This window comes from Dermacentor albipictus, chromosome 10, assembly GCF_038994185.2.
Source record: "Dermacentor albipictus isolate Rhodes 1998 colony chromosome 10, USDA_Dalb.pri_finalv2, whole genome shotgun sequence".
Taxonomy (NCBI): domain Eukaryota; kingdom Metazoa; phylum Arthropoda; class Arachnida; order Ixodida; family Ixodidae; genus Dermacentor; species Dermacentor albipictus.
Genome location: NC_091830.1, coordinates 56080005 through 56101092, shown reverse-complemented (window position 1 = coordinate 56101092; position 21088 = coordinate 56080005). Strand labels below are relative to the sequence as shown.

General features: G+C 45.6%; 1 protein-coding gene across 1 annotated transcript in view; it reads left to right on the top strand.

Annotated features, from left to right (window-relative positions):
- Positions 1-3477: 3477 nt before the first annotated feature.
- LOC135917059 (uncharacterized) overlaps positions 3478-21088 on the top strand; it is an 89381-nt gene continuing 71770 nt past the window's right edge. The window contains exons 1-4 of the mRNA XM_065450552.1: positions 3478-3542; positions 6039-6116; positions 6377-6434; positions 20935-21029. Of these exons, the coding sequence (XP_065306624.1) occupies positions 6063-6116; positions 6377-6434; positions 20935-21029 (207 nt within the window). The 5' untranslated portion in view covers positions 3478-3542; positions 6039-6062. The remainder of the gene's footprint in view (positions 3543-6038; positions 6117-6376; positions 6435-20934; positions 21030-21088) is intronic.

The window sequence follows — 21088 nt, the reverse complement described above, 5'->3', positions numbered from 1 at the left end:
CAGGAATTGGAACCCGTCAATACACCGATTGAACACACCTTAATCGAAATCATACCGGAGAGGAAATCGCTCAAGAGCGTATTCGTAGTCAGTGTGTACAGCCCTCCCAGAGACGCCCTTTCAGACTTCGACCACCTTGTCCGAGAAATTAAGAAGCGCACTGATGGTCACCAAGTCGTTATAGTTGGGGACTTCAACGCCCCACACACGGCCTGGGGATACCAGACCACCACGAAGAAAGGAGCCCGAGTGCACGACACTGCACAACAGCACAGACTCACCATGTGGAATGACCCACTCCAAACAACGAGGATAGGTAATAGTGTCTCCAGAGACACAAACCCCGATCTCACCTTCACGCTAAACGTGCCCTCGGCAGAATGGAGCCGACTCCCAGAAACCCTGGGCAGCGATCACCACATCCTCCAACTAACCGTGGCTCACACTCGCAAGCCCGCTAGGCTTGGAACGGCCCGGGTAACGGAGTGGAAGTTATTCAGAGACGTGCTAAATGTCGAGACCACCATCGAGAACATAGATGACTGGCTGGAGAAAGTCCTCGACACGGCAGAACGCCACACGAAAACAATACAGTTGAATGAAGTAGTGCCAGCCGTCGACACGCACCTCCTCCACCTCTGGGAAGCCAGAAGAGCTCTTCTCAAGAGGTGGAAGAGACAGAAGCTAAACAAGAAATTAAAGAAGCGAATTGCCCTCCTCACCGAGCAAGCACAGGCATACGCGGAGAGATTAGGAAGACAGAACTGGCACGCATTTTGCGACAAACTCCAAGGAACCCTGAGCACAAAGACGACGTGGCATCTCCTGCGCGCCCTTCTCGACAACGGCCCTACGAAGACGCAGCAGCGACAGAACCTCTGTAGGCTCGTGCACAACTACGCCGGATCAGAAGAGAACCTCCTCCTCGAAATTCAGAAGCTGTGCGGCGACCCACCTGTTAATACGACGTCATATGACAAAGTTTACGGTGGCAAACCAAACCCCGACCTTGACCAACCCTTCACGCATGCTGAACTCTCTGCAGCACTATCGACGCTCACAAGAAACACCAGCCCGGGCAAAGATCGGATCATGAACAAGCATATTCGGAACCTTCCGCAGCAGGCTACCGCAGCCCTGCTCCAGTACTTCAATGAATGCTGGGAGAGAGGAAAGCTACCGGCTGCATGGAAGCACTCGGAGATTACCATGATCCCCAAACCAAATAAACAGCTCAGCATCGAGAACTTGCGCCCAATTTCCCTTACCTCGTGCGTAGGGAAACTTTTCGAGCATATGATTCACAACCGGCTAACCTCGTACCTCGAAGACAACGGATATTTTCCAAACACTATGTTCGGTTTCAGGCAGAACCTGTCAACGCAAGATGTCTTTCTTCTACTCAAGGAAGACCTCATCGACCACCTGAGTACCAGAAGCAAATCATCGATTTTAGCCATCGAAGTAAAGGGAGCCTTTGACAACGTCAGTCACGAAGCTATCCTCTGCAACCTCGAAGACGTGGGCTGCGGTTCCCGCACATACGACTATGTCAGGAATTTCCTCACGGACCGCACGGCCACCGTGGGAATATACAACCTGCGCAGCGACAGCTTCCGACTACCGAGCAAAGGCACCCCGCAGGGTTCGGTCATATCGCCGTTGCTCTTCAACGTCGCAATGATCAAACGACCCAGCCTCCTTGACGCGATACCAGACGTAAGACACGCTTTCTATGCAGATGATATCACGTTATGGACAAGGGCCTCAAACACTGGAACACAAGAAACACGCCTACAGGAAGCAGTAGATACCATCGAGAGCTACTTGCACAAATGCGGCCTCTGCTGTGCTCCCGAGAAGTCCGAACACCTCGTCCTCAAGTCAAGAACGAGAGGCAGACCACCCGGCTATGATGAACCCGATCCTAACGTCACCCTCAATGGAACGCCCATTCCAAAAGTGGAAACCCTACGAGTTCTACGGTTACACATACACAAAGACGGGTCCGGGGCGGCCACCCTCCCGCGACTACAGCGAACGCTATCACAGCTCACGCATCTCGTCAGGAGAGTTGCAAGCCATAGAAGCGGACTTAAAGAACAGGACACGCTACGCGTGATGCAAGCACTCCTCACCAGTCGAATAACATATGGCACGCCCTACCTCGCGCTGAAGAATGTAGAGGTAGAAAAAATTAACATTCAAATACGGAAAGCCACCAAAATCGCCCTGGGCCTACCATCTACGGCTTCGACTACGAGGCTTCTCAAGATGGGCGTACACAACACCTGGCAAGAGCTAGCTGAAGCTCACAAAGCCAGTCAATTAGAACGACTGAAGCTTACGCCCACCGGAAGATCAGTGCTGCAACGGCTGAGCTACGGTGAAACCTTTATAGCCACCACGGACCGAAAAGAAAAAATTCCTACAAACATCCGCGAATCCCTGTGCATAGCCCCAATTCCACGCAACATGCACCCCACGTACCACAAGGAAAGAAGACAAGCCCGAGTGGATGCTCTACGGCGAAGACACAGGCAAGATCCGGACGCCAGATACACCGACGCAGCCAAATACCCGCAAAGAAACGCTTACGCCCTGAGCGTCGTAGATTCTCAGGGCAGAGAGCTAGCGTCTGCCACAGTCCGTGCACAAAACCCCGAGACTGCAGAAGAGACAGCGATCGCCCTAGCGACTACCACGTGCATGGACGCAGCTGTCATCTTCTCCGATTCTCAAGCAGCCGTCAGAAACTACGCTAAGGGTCGCGTGTCAACACAAGCACTGAAGCTATTGAAGCACCGCAGTACTCCGATCCCCTACACCTGCGTGACATGGGTTCCTGGGCACGAGGGGCTGGAGGGGAACGAAGCGGCACACGCCGCGGCCCGAGGCCACACCTGCCGGGCCAACCCTTCCTACTCTCGAGACGCCCGGTCTGCGCCAGCGGAGGCAGAGACCGTACCCATCACGTACTCAGGGATACTTCAACATCACAGGCTGGAACGCAGGGTGTACCCACCACCTCACCCAAAGCTCAACAAAGAAGAAAGTACTACACTCAGAAGACTGCAAAGTAATACTTATATCCACGGAATCATCATGCATAGACGGTACCCAACGCTACAAGGATACCACTGCCCAATGTGCGGCGTACCGGACACCTTAGCGCACCTGATCATCGAATGTCCATGGCATATAGACAAAGAAGCATTGCCTTCACCGAGAGACTGTTGCAACGCCAGACAAAGCGAAGACCTCATGGAAACGTGGGAGGCCAAGCTAGTCTCCGAGGACCTGGAACAACAACGACGTCTCGTTGCCAGGGCCAAGGAAGCAGCGAAGGCCAGAGGGTTCCTGGAATGAGGAGACCTCCCACCGAGAGTTGAACCAGTGCTTACCCCGGAAAACTGTTTCCAAATAAAAGTTTATTCCTCCTCCTCCTCAGCCACAGTGGGTATGCGCCATAAATCACTCATTGTGGCTTCGTCATTGCCATCAACAACCGACAACGAAGCAGTAGTCCGGCACAAGCAAATGTGAGTATTCTACATAAAGATACGTTTCTTGAACCGCCTTGGTTATTCTCTATTATGAGATTAAATGCAGAGTAAACGCCGACGTTCAGAAAATAGCTGCATGCTGGTTTAGTGCATGGGACGAATGCTTCATGTTTATTGTAAAAAGCAGTGTAGGAGGTTTCTTTCGTGGCGCGAGATGGGCTTTGACGAAGTTTTATTAACCAAGGAATTCTGAAACGTTTGCTTTTTGTTCATTTCCTCCAGTTAGCTTTACCAATTTTAGTATTTAATGAAAATTACCTAATTTCATCCAAATCTTGGCCAATCCCTCACAAGGGGTGTGCGCCATCGCATAATTCCATACCATACCATACCAAGGAAAGGACCGTTATATGCCTGCCTAAGGGGTTCATGAATGACCAATTGAAACGCTACATAAACATTAGCAACCGGCGGGTTCTTATATCACAGGTGAAAATGCGCTTTCGTAATACCAGGCTAACAATACCATTCACCCGACGGCACCTGTCACCAGCTTTAATTAAAAATTCGTCTTTTCTGAGTGATCTGAGTTTTGCCGTTCTGCCAGTGTTTTACGTGGAATTGCATAGCTGTAATAAATCCAAGCCGGTAAGATTACTCGCGTAGTTAGTTGGACACCTACAGATGTCCTCTGAAACAAATGCAACTACATTGTGCCATTCCGCATAAACCAAATACAATATTAGAGATGCTACAAGGACTGCGTGTTTAGGTATGTTGCGCCACAACAACTTCACAAAAATGGTCATGGGTACTGAAAGGGAACAAAAATTAAATAGCGTATCAGTGATGCTGGTCTCCCCGCCCTATACAAAAAGAACGCCACCTGCTTCCTTGCTGCGCAGGAGCCAATGCTATGATAACTACGATTTCCTTTTATTCTGACCCATAAAATCTTTAGTTATATGCTGCTATTGGCAAACGCGGTCATCCGGTCTGCGGTAGCACCACAACATTGGAAACGGAATGCAGCAAGCTCCACGTCTATTCCTGGCGTCAGCATGCAAAAAACGAGCAGACCGCGATGAACCCCGTGACAGCGAAAGCTTGCGCTACTGTTGGTCTGCACACGCAGTGGAGAGGATTGAGATATCAACGTCGCTGGTGCACTATTTCATACTACTTTGGGTACTGCCATACTCGGCCACCCGCAGTGCCAGCGTACTACAGGCTGTAGCACCCAAGACGGTTTTGTTTAGAGCAGTTTTTTTTAGTTAACAGGATCACTTTGGGCCCTCAATTCTCGAATTGCAATGTTTCCTCTATAATTGCCAATTAAGCATTTATTTGAGATGCCCTCATTAATTATAGGCCTTACTTTGCACAACACCGAGCTCCTCGTGGTCACAAAGACGCATACATAGCCTGACAAAATACTGCGAAATATCTTCACAAAATTCACGTTTTTGTAGAACTCTGTGTAGCTGAAACTGGACACTGTATTTGGGACCTGAAGTCGCGAAACAACAACAAGAGGGAGAGGAGCAGGAAACGAACAGAGGAACGGTAGGAAGGTCAACAAGACTTAGGTCTGGTTTGCTACCCTACACAGGGGAAGGGGTTTAGGAGAAGATAAAAGATAAGAAAGGATAGAGAGCGAATAAAGAACTATAAGTGTAAGTACGTGCGATGGTTCATAACTTCACGCCTATAATCGGCCATTGAGGCCAGTCGATTTTATGAACCGTAGCAATGCCCGCGTTTCTTTGCAAGCCTGTGACACGTGGGGCCATGGTTCGAGAATCTTAGTGTTTGAAAATGGTCAGCTATCTAATCAATTTAACACGCTACGAAGAACTTCTATTGTCTAAACTGAGCATTTCGGCAATTCGCACGCATTACAATTATGGGTAAACAATAGATGGTCCCGAGCTGAATCTTGTCGTCATCCAAATCCGGTCCTGTCGTTTGTGTTATTCTTCTGTCCGGGCCTATTGCACCTTGCTCTTTGCTCATTGAAGTATGAACCAATCAGCCCAAGCAATAGTTTTACTTCCCATCAATTATTCGATGAACCGGTCGTGGTTGCTCAGGGCATCGCGATGCTCAGCAGGATGCCGCGTGTTCAGTCCTGGCTGAAATAAATATAAATAAATAAAACAAACAATAAAAACAACAAAAAAACAATGAAAGGAGTAGGGTTTGCGATGTGCGAAACGCGATATCAACTGTCCACAGACCTGTTCCCACCTTCTTCTAGCCTTTGCGCATGAGAAGATGTATGCCAAAGAAAACGCAGGCCGAGAAAAGCGATTGCGTTAAGTGTGGCCAGCACATCAGCGCAATGTATACGATGCTTTCAATACCAGTAGTTAGAACATATCTTCGATTTCATTTTGATAATTTTTAGTTGAAAACTTAAGCCAATGAAGACAGTGTCGTGCTACCCGTTTTGACGGTTAATGGTAAAAAGGAATCTGAGGCAGTGAAGCAATAGAGAAGCGATTGATTGCTCTTTGTGTTTGTTTTCAGAGCCCGTGGACAACTTGTACAAGGATGTGCCTTTGCGAATCACCGGATACTGTGATACTATTGGGATGTTGCTGCTTCGTAAGTGTTCCACATTTATAAGCATTCATGCTTCACGTAGGCAAACTGCAAGCACACACAGTGGTGAAACACCTACCACAGGAAGAAGTTTAGTTGCTAGTACAGCGCAACCTAACCCTTAACAGATATTTCAATCGAAATATTGAATCAATTTCGAATAGACATATATTTCAATCGGTTTCAAAAAATACTATTTGCGGACTCCTAGCGAATAATAACATACATTGAAATCAATTGACGAAACCAATATTCTCTTCCAGGCCTTGAATGTGGCTACCATTATTAATACATGCCTGACCCCGATGGCGAAGGAATTGGGCAAGTACTTTATCGGGTTACTCAAGAACGCTTATCACTCCACTCTACACAAATGAATGGTTGGAATAGCACCATGACTGTACCGCGTGACTACAGTTTCACCCGCTATTGATACAATGTTCACTTGCTAGTAAACTTCAAGGAAATACCACATAGAACGTGCATAGCTCTCTAGAAAAATTCCGTTTCGAACTTTCTTGAGTAGTATGAAGGAAACAGTTATGCTGATGTGCTACCTCATATGCACCGCGCAAATCAGAAAAATATTTATTGGCAGCTACAAAATAGCGATCTGTAGGCGAACGCAAAACAACATACTACCTACACACATACATGCCTACATACATACATGACTATTTTAACATTGTGAACAGCATTTCCGTGTAAGGCCCTGCCATCTTTAACTGCGCGTACCAAGTAGCAGTAATATTAGCAATGGCAATTTCTTTGCAAAATTCAAGTACAGTCAAGCAAATGTGTTTTAAAAAAACCTAGGACTGTTTAAATTACGTTGATAAATTTGTAGCGCTGCTAATACAGTGCTCGTAAATATATATTGATATTAAATAGTGCTCAAGAAGGCCGCAATTGAGCCAGCAGTGCGGCGTCTAGCTTGAGCCAGGTAGCTGTGTTCATAGTTTTGTACTGAAGATGCAAGGACAACATGTGTCTGCCTCATTAATCCAGTTGAAGTGTCAGAAATACCTTTCTGCATTTCAGTGAGCTACATATGTAGGCATTGTTCATTGTAGGTACCGTTGTATGGCACTGTTAAACATGAGTTCAAGAGAGCAACAGTGTCAATTTGTACACATCTAACGTGGATAAGTACAATCTTATGAACTTTAGATTGATAAAAAGGTAACCTAACCCGGCCAAATGAGAAAGTGGCGAAATGGAAGACAAGTGTATTTTTTCTAGCCTGCCCTAAGCTCACTCCACTTGCTGGCTACCCACGCACTTCATCGTTGATCATTTGCCTTTATTCTAAGAACAGGAGCAGGAGCAAGATAACCTCGAAAGCTCACTAGCACCACATCTTTAATTTAAGGAATTTCTCGGCAATTTTGCTTATGCCACTCTCACCTGCTTAGGAAACTGTGAATAAGCTTGCTCGAACCATGTATTCTCTGGCTGATTTACTTATTTTCTTCACATTTACTGCAGCCCTGTTTGGGCGGCAGCAGGAGTCGACAGAAGCACAAGACACACACGCACACTGAATACTTATTTTGCACAAATAACTGAAACCGGGTAATGGATCAGATTATTACTGAATAAAAGTGAAAATACATATCTTCAAAAGATGCTTGGGTGAGAACAATGTCATGCGAGTAAGATTGCTAGACATACTTGCTGTGCTATAGCATTTGGGAGTTCTCACAATAACAACGACCGGGAATGAATTATTGGCGCCTTGCATGCCACACGGGTAGGTCAGAACTACCATCATATTTTTTGCGTATATTTTAACGCGATAGCGTTACGGAGTTCGTGTCGTAGAAACGCCGTGTCGGTGTCCGCGGTGTTGGCCGTGAGTGATAAATCACGGCAGGCACTTCATAAATAAAAAGCAACTTCCAAGATGGGCTGGGTAGGAATCGAGCCAGGGTCTCCAGAGTATGAGACGGAGACGCTACCACTCAGCCACGAGTTTTTTTTTCTTTATTACACTCAGCCACGAGTTGGATGCTTCCAAGCGGTACAAACGCGCCTCTAGTGAATGCGGTGTTGCCTTCGAAACGAGCCGTGGAAAGTTATACTGCGGTGTATATCGGTAATTATGAACATGTAACTTACAGAAGTCGCAAATACACGAGTAGCGAAGTGCGTTTCCGCTGCATTTCTTCTGCGCTTTCCGCACACGCAGAGCCATCTTGCGGCAAACACAGAAGACCCCCTCCTCTCCATGTACGGCGCTGCCCCGACAGATGGCGCGCCACGCGCGCATTGGAGCTGTGCGAGGCGGCTCGCGGCCCGGACTCTCTCTCCTCTGACAACGCTTCGCCTCGCTCCCTCTGCAGAATCAAGCGTCCTTCCTTTCTTTAGATCACTATCTGTCTATCTATCTGCCCGTGCCGATCACGACGTTTGGCTGGCGTGCATCATTTCCCCCTCCGAGATACCGAGTTCTTTGGTTCGTTCCGCTTGCTCAGGCGCACGTTTCGTTGCTGCGCCGAACGTGCTCGACCTTGCTCGACCATATTCCTTGCTCGACCATATGGCTCGACGCTCACCGCGTCCGATGCGGGGCGCCTCGTAAGTGATGGCTGCCCTGTAGCCCATTGTCTTACACCCCTTGGCGGGTCGACGGGAACGCTCTCGCGTTCCACTCTTGAAGGCGAAGCTTAAGCGTCCTCCAATTTTTTTTTAAATATCTGGCTGCCCCATCTTTCAAGAACCTTAAACCATTATTGCGAGAACAATTTATTATTTGTTAAAATTCGAGCGACATTTGTAAAACTATAACGTACGCAAATTTCCAAACTCTACGAAAACTTTCAAAGAGTTGTCAGCTATGTCAGTGGGTTATCGCAACATCGAAAAAGAATGTGTCACATAATACTTAAAAATAAATGGTAGAAATTGGGGAAGTCTGATGTGTGGAAACTGTTGCAGATATTTAATTTAGAGCTCCAGAGAATTTTTGAAACTTGCCTAATCTTAGCAGTTGCTTCATCTCTGCTAGCTTTGGTAAAACCACGAATGTCCTGTACTATCGGGGCTGCAAATAACCATCTGGAAGAATTTTGAAAAGCTGGCGCAGTCGCGAAATTCTTTCTTGTATGTTGGCATTCCTTGCAGGACTATTCAGAATCAATCTAGATGGCAAAGGGCACAATATCAGAGTGCTATAGTTCCAGTTATGAGTCCGTCATCGAGAACTTGTAATTTTTACGATGTTGCGACAGCGTTGGTAAATCTTCTCTTAGGCACATGTTTGAAAATGCGCAATGGTATCGAACTGTAGGTTTGAAGGCAACACGAAGAGAGATTTTGTCTCTGTTTAGGTAAACGTAACAGCATGGCTGTAAATAACGGCTAAGTGGAAACTAAACCACACGGCACCATATGCTGCAGCATCCCCGGAATCTCAAATGCAAATTAGAGAAGTAAAGGAAGTACAAGAAATTTACCGAGGAGACAAAGTGCAGAAGGACATAAAAATTCAAACAAACAAAAAATGCAAATTATGCAGCGTTGCATCATCTTTATTGCCCTAATTTGAGTACACATACTGCGCACGTCGATCTTGTTTGCTTTCACGTCGACATTGGTCGACACGGCTTTCTTTTTTCACCGTCTAACGACTGTTAGCATGTTTTCAGTGGGCCACAACAGACCTTCTTTTAGCAGAACTCTCTCCAAAGTTTTCGCTTGTTGTAAAGCAAAATAAACATTGTGTGATGTTATTGCCTGCGATAAGTGAATATTTTCGCTGACGACTCACGAGGACGCGTTCGCACATATCACTGCGTTAAGTATTTTGGCAGCATTTCACACCACTTTCCAATTCTTGGAGCATATACGGACGCAGCGTAGCGTCCTCCTCCAACGGTTTCCAAATTGTCCGAACACGGCCGAGAAAGGCATATAAGTAGGTTGAAAGTAACAATGAGTGGCGTATTTTACGTCTTGTAGTAGTAGTAGGGTATGTATGTATTCTGTTCCGCAAGAACTGCAAACTCACAGCTAAGGCGGAACAAGCAAAACGCACACATGCGGCACAACAACACACGAAAGCGACACCCTCTACGGGCAAAACACTGCAACTCCTAGTGCAACTGATACGAATCATCTACAACATCGAAGAACAACTATAATCTGACTTACAGGGACTTAAAGGATACGTAGAAGAAACACTAGTCTAAAAAAGTCACTGCGTAAAAGAGCGAACAGCAACCCCAGTGCGCTAGAAAAGCCAAGAATGGCATAATCTCGGACTCGACGGACGTCGAAAGCGTCATCAGCAACGGGGAGTAAAACGCCCAGAACCGCAGACACCACTGAGATATGGCACTGGAACTACCACTGTTTCCAAAGAGGAGTGGCAGCGCTGCACACATATATCCATTCGGACACCAGCCAACTTGATATCATATGCTTCAAAGAAGTAGGAAAAGGTGCAGTCAAGCTAAGGGATAACTACACAGTTACGAATCAGCAGTACCCGCAGGTTGCTATATTAGGGCATAAAAGAATAGCGGTTACCTCACACTATGTCACTCAATGCGCAACTGAACACTGAATCATTGAAATGCACACATCGAAGAAAGGGGGAGCAAAGTCCTTTATTTGCAACATATAAAGCCCTCCCAAGAAACGTCGACCGGACTTTCCGGCAATTATTGAGTATGCATTAGGCCACCTGGGAGAAAAAGACAAATTCCTACTCCTAGGCCACTTAAAGCTCCCCACACCAATTGGGGATGCTGACGAGAGACACCTAGTGGCAGAATGCCCTGTTGAAATTACAGACAAATGCGATCTAGAACTAGTAACTCCCCAACTAACACCAACTAGATCAGAAAATAGCGTGTGCGGGGACACCTATCCCGACCTATCCTATACCCGACCTAAACATAGCGGATGGACAATGAAGGAGCTTAGACGAAAATCTGGGAAGTGACCACTATGTTATTGGCTATTCAAGGGCCACATGCCGGCTCAAGCTTCCACCAAAGCAGGCCAGAATAAGATGGACGGCGTACAGGATATATCCAGTGTCTACAACCCCGCCACAGCTGAGGACTGGACAAAGGAACTGAAAGTTGCACTCGAAGCCACAACAAGAAACATATCCACTTATGCGAAAACACCTGCAGTAGAGCCACACCTGCTGCACCTGCGGGAGGGACGGCGCAGCTCAACCAAGCGCTGGAAAAATGAGACTAAACAGAAAAGTTAGGGCAAGAATAGCAATGTTAACGGACCAAGCAAATGAGTATGCCAGACAGCTGCAAGTGGAAAATTTGCTCCAATTTCGCGAATCACTGAGAAGGACTTTCTCCACAACAAAGACATCTTACGTAGCATGAAAGACCCGGACTCTACAAAGACGGCAACAGCGAGAAAGATACGCACCCTAGAAGGTGAACACAAGGGTGACACCGATAAACTAATCCAAGCATTCAGGGACAAATACATCAAAACAGGAGGCGATAGCATCGAATCTCTCAGCTAAAAAGGGCCGACAAACAAACCCCTAGATGTGCCCGTTATGGTTGCGAAACTATACGCAGCGGCACCGGTCACCAGACGAAACGCAGCACCCGGAGGGTACGGTACGGTATATGGGAAACTGGTACGATTCCATAGCAGTGGAACGAAGCCACCATATTTTTAATTCCTAAAGCAGTAAAACAGAAAGCTATATAGAACTTGAGACCAGCCACACTTACGTCATGCCTCGGGAAGCTGTTTCAGAAAGTGATACTCACCAGGTTAACCAATTACATCAACAGTCACAACCTCCTTTCAGTATAAATGTACGGTTTCCGCAAACATCCTTCAACACAGGATGTTTTCCTCAGGCTGAGAGACGAGGTAATATACAACGTGGTGACTGCAAAAAGAACATAGTGGTGGCGTCGGACCTAAAGAGCGCATTCGACACTATGTCTCGTAAGCTCATCATAGAGGAACTAAGAGAAATGGGACGCGGAAAGATAATTTTTGAATCCTTCTTCACTGGTTGGATTGCCACGATTAGTTTAGAAGATATGTGATCACCCAAGCTCAACTTCGCCAACAAAGGAACTCCAGACGGAGCTATACTCTGATCAATATTTTTAACATTGACATGAACAATTTGGCAGGAAGGTTGCATCAGTTCCACGACCTTGATTTCACGCTCTATGCAGATGATATCACCTGATGGATGCACAAAAGATCGTTAGGGTACAAGGAAAGCACCCTAGAAGAAGCCATCAACACCATCGACCACTTCGTGGCAGAACACGGCATAGCCTGTGCAGCATAAAAGTCCGAATGGATCGGAATCCATGGACGAAACTACCGTAACAGCTCAAACTTATACCTCCAACTAGAGAACCTGATGCTTCCACAAAAAAAACAAGGTTCGTTTTTCTTGGGCCTCTGGACCCAAAGCAACAGGCGAGCGGATCACACTATCGCGACCCTGAAACCGACAACGAAGCAAATAGCAAGACTTATAGGAAGAATAACAAAGCAAGGGAGATGTCTGTACGAAAGTGAAACCACACGACTCGTTAAAGTTTTTGTCATAGGCCGGCTAACATATGCTCTACCCTATCAAAACTTACATCGCACAGAAATCAAGATGGTGCACCAGATCACACCATGCACGTAAAAGGTGGTGCTAGGATTACCGGTGAACTCCGGAAATGAAAGGCTACATGACAGAGGAGTTCGCAACACCTTTGAAGGGCTCAAGACAGCAGCTCTGATAAATCAGATGGAGCGCCTGTGTCTCACACAAACCAGACAAGAACTACTGACTGTACTAAGATATTCGCTGAAACCGCAATATTGCAGCGACCAAATCCACTAGGTACCAGGCCACATCAGAAAGCAAATACAAGCCACACCGATACTAAAGACAATGAATCCGTAATACCACGAAGGTCAAAGACAAGCCCGAGCCAAGCAACCTATCAAAAGCTTTGGGAATAATCAAGAAGTGCAACAGACAGACGTCGCTCGAACGGCTGGAGGACACGTCATAGTAGCAGTTCCCAACACTCAGCGGAAAAAAGCCGAGATGCACAGCCACTGCCGAAGCTTCAGCAATCGTGACGGCAATCAAGCACAGCGATAGCGCCGGACACTCGGCTCTGGTTATCTCTGACTCTCAAGAAGCATGCATTTTGGCACGAATCGCGCTGAGAATCTTATGCTATGCACTCCAAGAACAACATGAAACCACATTGTGTCCAGGACACGAGGGCATCCCAAGCAACGAGAGGGCACACTCTCTAGCTCGGGCTAGTCACAAACCGAGCGGGGAACCACAACGCATTCCAACCCTTTCATCATCCCATCAACTGTAATTCGCAAGCGCCAACGAGTCCAATCAAGAATACAAGCTACCGATAAGACCAACATTGCCACCTATGGGAAACTAGCACTGTTCCTCAACATGAGCCGTCGAAGGACGTTCCGATGAAATTTTCTAATTGCTGATGTTGCCTACCCCACCACAAGTGTGGATTTCCGCCGCCACTACAATCTTATAGTTGACATGTACCGCAAAAAACCTCGTTGATGCTACGACACACCTTTCTGTTCTTGGTATAGCCTCGCGAGTGCCATTTCTAGCGGTCAACAACGCATTGCCGAAGTCTGTTTTCATAAATATTCACGAACCATTCTCATTCCCTCTTCGAACGGCCAACTTTCATTTGCCGGTCAAACATGATGTAACTCACCATATCATTGCAACAGGCCTGCCTGTCCACGCTTGAGCTCGTCGTTTACAACCGGATCGCTGCTCGATCGCACGCAGGGAATTTGAACGCATGCTAGAAATTGGGATCGGGTTGCTTTCTTCAAGCCCTTACGTATCACCAGTGCACATGGCGCCCAAAGCGTCCCCTGGAGACAAGCGGTCGCGTGGAGGTTACCACATGGTCAACAATGCGACTCTACCAGACCCTTACCAACTCGTACGCAATTTTCGGCGTACCATTTTTGATGCCCTTCACAAGATATTTCGCCCTGGGATCAGGCCACAAAACAACTGGTGGCACAATTTCGTCTGGTGGGGTAACAAAGAGGACTCCCGTGCCTGGACGCGTGAATATCTTCGATGCCAACAGTGCAAAATTTACCGACACACAATGGCACCTCTCAGGTCGTTTACTTCACCATCTGAGCGATTCGTCAAGAAATACATAAACGTTTTGGGGTCATGGCCGCCATCAAACGGGGCAACTTACCTACTGACCTGCATAGATCGCTTTACCCGATAGCCAAAACCTGTCCCTCTACCAGACAACCGTACTGAAAGCATCGCAAACGCGTTCGTGACGGGCTGGGTTTCGCGAAACGGCGTACCATCTACTATTACAAGCAATAGAGGACGCCAGTTTAAATCCACACTATTCAATAACCTGCTGAGCCTTCTAGGCACTTCTCGCATACGCAACGCGCCATATCAGCAGATCGCCAATGATCTTGTTGGATCGCGAATGATCTTGTTGGTTTTGGATGGTCAAAACCTCCTTCAGAGCGCAGCCTGATGGCAGTCACTGGTCAACATCACTACCACTGCTTATGCTGAACCTTCGAACTACACTGCAGCACGATCTGCGCTGTACGCCTGCCGAGATGGTTTTTGGAGTACCTCTACACCTTCCAAGAGAGTTCTTCCAACCTACCATTTCATCGCAGTGCCCTGACACAACCGACTACATCACCAAGCTGCCTGCTTCATACCGAACACTTCGTGCTCCTGAACAATGCTACCAGCACCGTACCAAATTGCACATTCTGAAAGAGCTCGCCACGTCCTCATGTTTTCATCCGCTGTGACTCCAAACGGAAACCTCTGCAACGCGCTTACGTCGGTCCATACTGTGTTATTCATCGTGCAGACAAACATTTCACTGTTGACTTGAACTGCCACCAGGACATCTCTATTGATCGCCGCAAACGTGCCTTGGTTGAGGACCCACTCCTTCAGACACCGAATAAACCAATTTACACAGCGCCAGTTTGTGCTGGCCAGTCATAAAACACAATCCAACTCCCCACACCTTGACCCAAGCTCCTCAAAGTATCGTTCAGGCTACCTGTGCGGCTCGGTCACTAGAAGAAGGGGGGGGGCTCCTCTAGCAGCATCGACGTCGAGGTATATTGCCACATCCTATATGGTCGCCGCGGGTATGTGCCAGGCGATGAAACGGACATTGAAGTAGCGCGAGAGTAAAAAAACAGAGACGACAACGACGTCGCGTTGCCGTCTCTCAAGAGGTGCTTTCATACGGTCTCAACACCGGCTTTCCCGTCTCCTACTAGGCTGTGAAAATATATGAAGGACGGCCGCTGGCTAGGAACCGGCCATTGCGTAGGAAGCGACATAAGGTGCATAAGGTACATAAGGTACCTGGAAAGCGACATAAGGTACATTTTTCTGCCTGTTATTGTCCAGGTAAACGCAATGGCTACGCGCAAGGGTGCGCTAGATCCCGTACCATAACAGATTAATGTAAAGTTCTTAGGGAACATGGATGCGCTGGGGGCATTTATTCAATACATGAACAACCACACACAGTTCGGCATTAGAAGAATAGGCTGAAACTGTCAGCTTTTAGAACAAAGCTGACAACAGCAGCAAACACAACTCGTGCTCCTTTCCTGTTGCGTCTGCCGAGAAATTCGCACGATCGTAGTATGCACTAAGGACAACCAGGGTCACCGTTCCCACGACAACAGACTTATAAATAAGATTCGTATTTTTCTTTGCCAAGCATGGAATAGCAAGCAGCAGGAGATGAGCTGCTGTTCCTGACGCAATTGCCGTTTACCTGGGGGGTAAGGTGTGGCCCTGGAAATTTTACGTCTTCTCATATCAAATTGACAGCTCACTTGCAATGCAATCCATTTTCCGACATCACTTATAACCAATTTAAGGCAGGAGTATTTCAGGTGTTGAAGACGAGCGTCGAAAAAGAAAATGTCATTTGAGCTTTTTTAGCGTGCCGATAAAGGAGTTAAATGGAACTATCGACTTCTATATATTCTAGAAATTTTTTCTAAGGGCTACCAAATTAGCTTGTCGAGTGCAACGTTTTGTCATAGTGCAAATTGGTCTCAGGGAAAACTTTTCAACTTAACCTACGTTAACAGCTTTAACTGAGAATCTGTTCTGTTGAGGCAGACCATTTTTCTGGCACTTTATATAAACACATATACATTTAAAGAAATGATGTCATTCCTTTGTCCATAAGACGGTGTACTAAAAGTCGTCATTGGGATCACTGGTGCACGCTTCAGACTAATCCGTAACTACAATACCTTAAGGGAAGATATGTTTTTTTATCTGTAAGTGACTTTCACCATAGTTGCACTCATACTGGTATCCCACCACGTATTGAACTAGGACAATTTTTACTGTTATTTCAAATTGGTGACTTCTACGTTTGACATCTGTTAGCGGTACACTTCATGTTGACAATACTATCATTTTATGTGCAAGAAAACACATTGATATAATTTGTTATCCAAAGTGTTATCTAATATATAGTGTTCTCCAAGCTTTCAAGAACTGTAATTATGAAGAATTGTGAACAACGCCGAAAATTCGGTACACCTAAGAATGGTTACGCGTAAGAACGCAAAAACATTACGACTTTTGTAGACCTCGGTACGTCTTAAAAATTTAAGGAGTTTTGCGCGCCAAAATCACTTCATGACTATGAGGCACGCCGCAGTGGAGGACCCCGAAAATTTCAACCACCTGTGGTTCTTTAATGTGCGCCTCAATCTAAGTACATGGGTGGTTTTGCCCCATCCAATAGCGGCTGCCATGGCTGGAATTTGATCCTGCGACCTCGTGCTCAGCATCCCAACACCATACCCACTGAGCGACCTCGGCGGGTCTCGGTACGTCATGAACACGCTGATTTTATACACTGATGACATGGCACCACCTCCTCTTCATTGGCTGCACGGTCACGTGGCCAATGATGCATGCACTAGGGCATGTATTTAATCAGCCAGATGGCTGCGACGTGACGTGTGCAATGACGCACACACTAGGTCACCTTTGGTCAGCCAGAACCGCGACGCCGCCGCATCGTTGGGGTAGCGTGCTCTACCGCGTCCCAGAGGACCGGGTTTGATGACCCGAACGCACCGAATTTTTTCTAAAGCCATTATTGTACTTTGTTTACAGTGACCGCCTTGAGAAATTTGGCGCCGATACGAGCATTTTTGGCGTGTTCTTACTGTTTGCGCCGTTGGTAATTTTTGCTGCCATATTTTGACCACGCCGACTACGACGGAATTTCGCCTGAAGGGGCATAAAAAGCTTTCGCATGAAAATTTTCTATACGGATCGCCTCTCCCCTGACTAGTGTTCTTCTTGCGTCTGATCCCGCTAAATGTCTAGGAATCCAACTCGCGAAACATTTCGTATGTTATCGACATGCTTACTCAGGAGTAACAAAGCAGCCCATAGGTTTTGGACTCGCAATAAAGTTCCGTTGTACTTTTACATCGAGAGTCCTCATATTTGTTTGCTATAATTTTGCAAGTCATAATAGTTATTGTATTTCCTATTTGGTTAATACTTACGCCTCACGCTTATGCTAACTGTAACAGATTCAAAAGTAACACTGCATGTTATTACAATAAGCAGTGTGACGAATATTAGTTTCTCCGCTACTGCGTACTTGTAACATTTGTGAGAAAGATTCGCAAGTAGTCACTACGTATTCCAGTACACAGTTTTATGAATAGAACACTTCATAATAAACTAATTGAAGACACCCACCTGCCCCCAATCCAGATCGGCGCGATTTCCTTCCAACATTAACCATTTGCTCCCAATACCCAAGACTAGCGGTGCCAAGTTATATCCAAAGTGTTCTATGGCTTACGTTTCGAAGTAATTACCAACTAACCCCTAGGAGCATAGCACTATAAAAATATTGACATAGAGCCTCAGCGCTTTCCTTCAACTTGTGCATTTATTTATTTCTTACGTAGTATTGAGATGTTGTATCTTATCATTGTGCCATTGACGCTGAATTGAATAAATGATTGAGCTATATGTTCTTGGACATCTCCTTTTCAGTTGCTTCAGTCTTTGATTGTTGAACTCCTCCTACATTTATGATGCAGATATATCATTTTTTATGTGTAATAAAACGATACTGATTGATATTTTCATTGTTTTCTAATGAGTTAAAGAGTCCCAAATAGCAGGTCTTTCTTTTATTTTGCCTGTTTCTTTGAAAAATAATTTTGCTTTGACAGCATAGTAATTGTTTGGTCATCTACGGAGAAATAAAAGTGCGTTCGCGCGTATGCACACTTCTAATTGGGTGAATCTGTAAGAATGCGCTCGTCCCGACGCAAATTATTTTTCCTTGCTTAGTATCAGCATTAGTATTACTGTCAGTGCTAGGCAAAAGAAAGGCAGTAAAACAGTGAAGTGTATGGACATAAGCACATCTTTCCCATTATTCAGCTATGTTTTCGTAAGTGCAAGCATATCTGCTTTGTGCGCGTATTGTAAAAGAAATGCAGGATGCCGATGGAAATTATTCTTTATGTTATGCACAATTTATTCAAGATTACAGGCCACGGACTCTTCGAGCGTAGAGGTGTAAACCTCTGCAGAGCAGGCTGTCTGTAGCTGTTACTACATATTATGTCATTTTTAGGGCTGTTGGCACCCTTGAAAATAAACGTGGTCATGCTCTTGAGGCGCTAATTATATAGCGAAGTTACCTCAACAGTGAGCAGCTAGAGCGTTGCAGAAATATTTTTAGCAATGATGCAAGCGATGCTTCATATAACCGCTTTACAATCCGTGCTTTTGTGAGCGCAACCTCATCGCTTTTTAGCAAATTGCGCGACAGATTTACGCGCCGTTAAACTTGCGTGAGAACGTGGGCAGCACAATGCGCCGCCGGCACCCCACCAGATGCCTCACACAGCGTGTTAAAGGTTTTAAAGATGCCATGAATTATGGAGTGCTTGAGTGCACTCATGCCGGTGGTCACATGGTACAACATTTTGAGGATCTTTAGCCTAACGTAAAACCAGGCTATCCCTGTCGTTGCTTCGCTTCCGTCGAAATTCGCAAGTTTGGTCGCTGCAATGCCGGAGCTGTACATGATTGCAAATCTGTCATTCTTCGTGTCCTGCCTGAGGTCTCGAGTGTAAGGCACATAAAGAGCAACCTAAACAGGTCTCACTCAGGAATAATGTCACTAGAACAATATTAGGGAAAACATTTTGCAATGACAAATACCGAATAAATGCTTGTTAACGCCTAATGTAAGATCTTAAAGCGCGAGTGCTTCCTCTACCCTCCGAGCGATCTGAAGACATAGACAAAAGAAACCACGCATAAACATCAGTGGCCGTTGGGCATCTTTCATTATGCTGCCTGAAAAGGGGTACATGTATGTATGTATAAATAAATATATTAGTCGGCAGAATTTTGTTAATTGATCCATAGGCCATCATTTCATCCGAGTGGCCGATTGTATAACCTTCCTTGGTATAAAATTAGACCCTAACTTGAAGTTCAATAATCATATCGCTTATGTTGGGCAAAAAACTGCTTTTGGCATGCGATCTCTCATTAAATCTCGTACATTTTTTTCGGTTCACGCCTTATTGTCTTTCTACGTTGCTTTCGTAGATTGTCACCTAGCATGTGACTTGAATACGGGGGGAAATACACATGTCACCTTTCGCCCATACAGCACATTCGGAGGAAAACGGCCATTCGCCATATAAACAATAGTTTTTTTTACTCTAATGCTGCTCCGCTCCTTCAGGTTAGCTTCATTATTCATATATCTGGCTTGTTTACCTTTGATTTACTTGTCACTCTATATAAATTACTTAACAAACAGCTAATGTTTCAGTTATTAGATTCTAGGTTGCTCACCAATACCAATAGCACTAGGTTTGCTCATAATCACAACTTTCTGTTACCTAAATGCAACACGAATTATGGCGAAATTACTTCTTCCTTCTAAGCGATTCGACAGTGGAACGACTTACCCCATGCTTCATCATCCTTGCATGTGTTTAAGTATGAACTAAAGGATTTAATTTTGTCTAACTTGTTGTCCTGATTAACTTACTTTGTATATAAAGTGTGCACTTCAGATTGGTAATGTGAGATTTTTTTTCATGTATGACTTCTTGTATTAAAATAGAATGTATTCCTTTGCACTCCTTCGTTCACTTTTTATTTTCTTATGTACTGCACAACATAACACCGTTGTAATTATTAATCATTTTGTACCAATCCTCTTGATCAAGGGTCCCGCTGTAGTCGCTTGACTGTGAGACACTCACCTGTGCACCATTAAATCCACTAATGTGCCTTGAAATAGTAATAAACTGAAACTGATTTACTTGTTTATTCTATACGTATATCGCCTGGGTCCAAAACCACCAGTGGTGATAGGGAAAAGAGGATTTGGTTGCACATATTGACATATTCACGTCTAGAAAGAAATTTTACAGGTGTTATATTTCTCGTTAACGTTAAATATCAGTTTTACGTGAATATCATGTTTTTTTTTTTCATGCTTGAATGCAGTGCTATCTGAGACTGAACTATCTAAATATCAGCTACGATGTTTCTAAAGCAATCAAAAAACCTACTTTTCGCACTTTTTGGTTTGGAGATTGTTGAAGATTTCGCTCTGCTAAGTAGGTTCAAGGTATTTCTTGCTATCAGTGAAGATCTGTGATGTATCTTGTGCGGCAAACGAAAGTATTGCTTATCAGAAAATGTATTGTCTTCTTTGGTCCGCAGATCCCACACTTCGCACTGTATATAGGGTGGTTGACATTTCATACGATGCAGCAAGTAGTCTTCTTTCGGTTGGCTTGGCATGGGGAGCCTATCGTGTAAGTACCGACTTCTTCATTAAGACACGCACGGTGTGCATGATCCGAGCAGATCTCAT